Consider the following 6,000-nt stretch of genomic DNA (forward strand, 5'->3'; position numbering starts at 1 on the left):
ACAGCAGTCATTACAACAATATTGTTCTCTTATCTGGTACCCTTTTTAGGAGCAAATCAAGAAGTGTCGATCATGGATTAGCGGCCCCGTTCGATTTAGACTCGCTTCGCTCGAAGGTCGAGGGCAGATTCGAAAGCATCGATCGACTGTCGAAAGGTAAGCAGCCATTTACCCTGTGTGGTTTTAGAGAAATCCTAGTATTAATGTGCAATTCTACGAAGTAATTCCATGAGATCAGCATTGTTACGAATACCAATGTCATGCATTTGCAGTTGCATGCTGGCTACGCTACCATTTAATGGTGTGGTTTGTGGGGATCAGCAATTTCTCGTCATAAATCTTACGTAGAACGGACTTGGTCAGTCTGTTTGTTGTTGGTGGATCGAATCTCCAACACTGGATGTGGGAACAGCGCCCGAGAGTATCAAGTTAGGCCTTGAGCGAACCTAAGTTGGCGACGCATCGTGGGTAGTTTATGTTTACGCCGCACCGAGAAGAATCAGAATGAAACTTTGCATTGACCGCATCATAGGGGGTGGGGTAGCGAGAGGAGGATCGTATGAATGAGCGAGAATAGTTTATTTACAATTTGTTAGTAAGTTATTAGTAAAGTATTTATTTACTAATCATTTATTATGATAGCAGGCCCGTTTTTCCCAGACCAAGCATACATTGCTGCACCCCGGGGGGGGTAAAGTTTGTATGCATGGAAGATGCAAGAAGCAGCATACTTGAAAAGTGCAGTCGAAGTAGTTTTGTCCAACATCGTGGCTAACCGTTGGTCTCGAGGGTCTGAGAAGATGCATTGGTTGTTAAACGTGCCGTTGCAACCAAATAGTTCAGACGTCGTTTGGTCAAGCGCTCAAAGAGACATCTTTTAGAGCAAAGTTAACATAATGATAAGCGGGTGTTCGGTAAACTTTTCCAATAGTTCTGGGCCTAGCGGACGCACTATTATCTTGTGCCGTCGAGAGGCTCCGTCGTTGCAGTACAATTTTGTCGTCGTGTACACGTCCTGTTTCAAAACGCCCCACCATCCGTTCGTCATCGATAGCTCGTATCAGTTGTTGAGCTTTACCGAGCCACGCCAACGGAAAGGTGCACTCAGTGCGTGTAATCCTGGTCTGTAATACTAATCGTTCCCCCCAAACCATACTTTACCCTGTTGCAGATGGCGAGAAGAAACGGTCGATGCAAACGATACCCACCGTTACGTACACAGTGAAGGACCGCGATACGCTGACTTCGGTGGCGGCCCGCTTCGACACGACACCGTCGGAGTTGACCCAGCTCAACCGGTTGGCCAGCTCGTTCATCTACTCCGGCCAGCAGCTGCTGGTGCCGGACAAAAATGCCAAAACGAGCGTGGACGGCGAATCGGACGCCAGCACGGAACGTTCCTCCAACAGTCCCACCGATGGCCGGCGCAAGGGATCACAGGAAGATCTATCGCAAGATGAAAAAGGTAAGTCGCCCATCCGCTCGGTGCAACGGTCGATTCAAACGCTCCCAACTGTGGTAAGGAGGCGTACTGTGGTAATGATTTCAACTGTGGTAATGGGTTGACGTTTGACGTTTCGAGGTTTTGTTTACGTTTATCTAGTCGCCTTTGAATAAGGCGTTTCGAATTGGGTTGAGAAGTTAAAGAAAATCTAATTTTGTGGACGCTGTTGTCGCCCTCGAAAGCAATTAATCGTGTATTTGGCTACCGGAATCCGTCGCCCCACAGCGAGCAATGCATAATTCAGGCAGTGAGCACGGTGCAAATTGCCATGTATGCACCTTGCGAAAATAATCAAGTCGGCCCCGACGAGCGTACATCACAGTAGTCATTGTGAAACAAGCTAAAAGAGCGGCTGCGTTTTATATACTCGTTGAAATAAAGAATTAAAATTGTGAACCATGCAAAACACAAATGTTTGAACAAATGTTGAAGACGGCCGTGTTTTGCAAAAATGGTGGTAAGCGAGCGGGCTGGAAGGTGTTTTTTTCCTGATGTTTGCATTGCGTGCAGCGGCATAAGTCGCGTTTTACGACATTAAATTAATTAATTCACATGGAAATAAGTGGTACGCCTCGTGGCACGCTAGTGAAATGGAAAACGAGAGAGCAAGATAAATCCAAAAGTGTGTAATCGGAAGTGGTCCAAACGAAAAACTGATAAGATATCAAACATCGCGTTCGCCCTCCGTAGTGCTAATTAACACTGAAATGCTATGGCACAGGTGAACGTCACGTTACCAGATCGTTGAACAGCGGAGTACTGTATCCGAAAAAGGAATTCTGTTGATTCAAATCAAATTTTAGGCTTCCAGTTGATGCATCCGGTGGTTCAGTTTTCTTTGTAGGCCTTTCCGAAGATGGATGTCGCTACACCTCGCATTTCAATGGAACGTTTGTGTCGTTAAAGTAGTCCAAACACAGTTTAACACTCACCACTACATGCTGGAACGCCGTTGATGTGTAAATTAACGTTTGCTACTCGCGCGCGCAACCGGCTGTTGGTATGATAAGCGGGTGACAGTGCGCCCACATCTTTGGGCGTGTTTCGTGTTTTAACGTTCAACATTATTCCACCGCACGATCTTCCCGTGATCGAGTGGACAGCAATAAAAGATGCAGTCTTGGACGTGGGGAGTGGGTGCTCCGTTCTTACGGGAAAAGTTGTCAGGTTCGTCGTGGTACGTGGTGTTTGAAAAGAGGGTCCACCTATCGCTCCCCGGAGTACAATGTTTACCCTTCGAGATACACCCCTGTGACGTGTTACGATCTCGCGGTCTAGTTTCTGTGTTTGGATCATGTGAGTTTGATTTCGCTAACGTTGCTTTCTTTGTTTTCCTTTTAGACTTGCTGGAAGGGCTACGTCCGGGATCGCCGAAACCGGGTCACATTGAGCGCGTTGCCTCGCCTAACACACAGGGTGGCGGTGGTAGTGGCGGAGGCGGAGGTGGCGCCGGCCATGGCAGTGCGTCCGGAACCGGTGCGGACGACGATGATCCCGTCACCATTCAGCGCTTCTTGAAGATCAATGTGCGGCACATCACCGACGGCCAGGGAGTGGTCGGTGGCGTTCTGCTCGTCACACCGAACGCCGTCATGTTCGATCCGAACGTGTCGGATCCGCTAGTCATCGAGCATGGTCCGGAGAGCTACGGTGTGATCGCACCGATGGAGTTCATCGTCAATGCGGCGATCTTCAACGATATCGCGCACATGCGTGTACAGGGTGCCTCGGGAGCCGCCCTCGGTGGTAACGAAACGGCTGAGAAGGCCGAGATCTACCATCCGGTACCGGAGAAACCGTGCTCCCGTTGCGACACACACTCACCGGGCAAGGATTCGCTGCTGGTGAAGGATGAAACATTCCCAGAGCTTGGCGTCGGATCGGTTGAGGGATGCGACGATCAGGAATCGATCTGCTCGAGCAACAACGAGCGGGATGGCGATGCATTCCCGAAGGCGTTCGAGCGTGATTTGGTCACGCCGAACAATCTGCAGCGATTGCACGGAGATTCAACCGAGAGCGGTGGCAGTTCGGAGCCGAAACCACTGTCCTCGGCCGGCGATCCGGCGTCGTCACTGTTCCTGGCGTACGATCGGGATGCGCAGTCGGATGGGTCGAAGGTGGGCGGCGACAAGACTGACCAAAGCAAGAGCAACTTGGAGGATCCCACCATGCGCTCGCTGGAAGAGCGACGGAGAAGCCTGTTGGATCAGCATTGGGCCATTCCAAGCAAAGACAGGTATAGGTCCGGTGGCTTTAGCGCCCGCATGGCCCATTAACGATCCCATTAACCATTAACGATCGCATGCACCCCGTTCCCCTGCACGTGCTAACACGACAAAAACCAACAATTTTCTTTACTGAACATTATATTAACCGGATGCGGTGAGAGTGGTACCTTAAAGGCTAAACAACGTACTAGTATAACTTAAATGTGAGAATATTGTTGGAAAATTATCTTTATATTTTCGATATTTCTTTTCCGTTTGCTTTTGTTCCCGTTTCCTGCATCATTCTTCCCCTCTTCATCATCCCCCGTTCGCTCGTCCCTTCGTCCAAATTCATGCATCATCCATCCATATGTCCTGCTTCGATGTGATTGGCGTGTGCCGGATGGAGAAGATTGAAATGTAATTGCGATCAATCGTCATCCCGAAGATCTCTCGACGACGAGGAGGCGGCCAGTACGGGCAGCGGGACAACGGCAGCATCCACTAGCTCGACGGTCGGTGCCAGTTCGATCGGTGGTGGAGCCGGTGGTATTCATCCGGGAGTCATTCCACCGATTGCCGAGGTCGGTGACGGGCAGCTTGTGAAGCAATCGTGCCACGATTCCGGTATCGACATTCGTGATCCAATGGGAGCGGGAGCGGCTGCTGCAGCAGCTGCTGCCGGTGCATCACAAGCGGCCGGTCCGCTACCGATCGTCGCACCGATCGCTACCAAGAAGGTGTACAGCGATGCCGATATCGTGCTGAGCGCGGACTGGGTCCCGCCGCTCACGATCGCACCGACTCATCTGCACGATTCATCACCCCGTAGCAGCAGCTCCCTCGGGTCGTCCCATCCGAGCTGCCAGAGTACGCTTTCGACGGCGGGTGCATCGGAGATCGGAGGGCGCAAGAAAACGTCGAGCGTCAGCTTCAGCGTGGAGGAACACGATCCTCACGGTGTTGCCAGTGCCGGTGCCACGGCTGGACCGTTCGAGAAGGGTGCAGAAACAAAGAAAAATAAGGCAAATGACTCAACTCGACATGCTATGACATTCCGTTCAATGCAATCTAACCTTTTGCTCCTCCTATTTTTATTTTGTAGATGTTGAAGCGACTCTCGTATCCACTGGCTTGGGTCGAGGGACTGACTGGCGAAGGCGGCAGTAGCCATAAATCCGATTCGATCGAATCCGCACCGAACACCGGCGACTCGAACCAGAGCGTGTTCTCAAAAGTATTTTCTAGGTAAGTCGAAGTCCATCCGGCATCTTCGTCCAATGCCACAGGGCTCCGGGAGTGTGTAATTATTACATTATTACGTTTTCGTTTTGTTTTATTGAACGATCATTTGTAAGCAATGCTCCAATGAACCAGTATCGGTTGTTGCTTCAGTTTTTCTTCCGTTTTTCGGGTTTATCCAACGCCTTAGCCAAATGGAAGACGCAATGATGGACTTGCTATTATTTTGTTTTTATCTCACTACACAATTAAGCGGAATACTACGCTATTGTTTATGATTTCCATGTTTGCAACACACATTTGAAGATTGAAAGAGCGTTACATTGATCGTCTTCTCGCAAACTTCTCGCTATTCCGTCATATTTCTTACCGCCTCACGAAACACGACTTGCCTCGTGCTTTTCGAAACAACAAATCTCCGCGTTAACCATGTCCAGCTCACCGATCACGTTGGTCTCGGAGCTGGGTGGAAATTTGTTTTTGTCGAAAACACCATCGGAAGATTCCGGAGGCTCACCTGTTCCACCACTGACGCCACACGAGGCGCAGGCAGGTTCTGCTGCCGCCGCTGGGTAAGGATGCCTAGAATCATCTATCGTAACACCTCTTCTCCTCACACCCTTTTCTGGGCGACTCTGTCTACTCCAACACCTTTCTTTTGCGTTCCGTTGGTCTATCTATCTATCTTTCTCGCTCATTTCTGTTTGATAGCGATGTGTTAAGTGTTGTGAGAAAAGAATCGACATTTATTGATGTTTGCTTTGCCTCCTTGGTCCATTATCATATTCAATCTATTTTTTCATTTCTGCCAGTAGATTGCGGTATTCACTTTTTGTTGTATATATGTGTAAGGTGCCACGCAGTACCCATTCCTGCATCATTTATTTACTGTGCAGATAGTACTGTTTCATATGAGTTTTTGCTTTTTACGAAGATGTTTCCTTCCGTCGGACTGATAAAATTCCACCGCCCAACCCTACGAGAACGAAGGAAGGAGGATTTTTGTGTCCATTAGATTTTGCACCAGGTGGACTCGGACGAGGC

General features: G+C 49.4%; 1 protein-coding gene across 10 annotated transcripts in view; it reads left to right on the forward strand.

Moving 5' to 3' along the window:
• Window positions 1–6,000, forward strand: part of LOC125947894 (TLD domain-containing protein 2) — a 104,049-nt gene that overhangs the window by 76,409 nt on the left and 21,640 nt on the right. For 8 of the 10 annotated variants that reach the window (XM_049673402.1, XM_049673396.1, XM_049673395.1 and 5 more), the window contains 5 exons: window positions 50–156; window positions 1,172–1,465; window positions 2,846–3,743; window positions 4,127–4,739; window positions 4,820–4,962. In XM_049673402.1, coding sequence (XP_049529359.1) covers window positions 50–156; window positions 1,172–1,465; window positions 2,846–3,743; window positions 4,127–4,739; window positions 4,820–4,962 — 2,055 coding nt within the window. Of the gene's footprint in view, window positions 1–49; window positions 157–1,171; window positions 1,466–2,845; window positions 3,744–4,126; window positions 4,740–4,819; window positions 4,963–5,393; window positions 5,529–6,000 lie in introns of all 10 variants that reach the window. The other 2 variants (XM_049673408.1, XM_049673398.1) reach the window with 2 other exon arrangements.

Source organism: Anopheles darlingi, chromosome 2 (genome assembly GCF_943734745.1).
Source record: "Anopheles darlingi chromosome 2, idAnoDarlMG_H_01, whole genome shotgun sequence".
NCBI classification, from domain to species: Eukaryota; Metazoa; Arthropoda; class Insecta; order Diptera; family Culicidae; genus Anopheles; species Anopheles darlingi.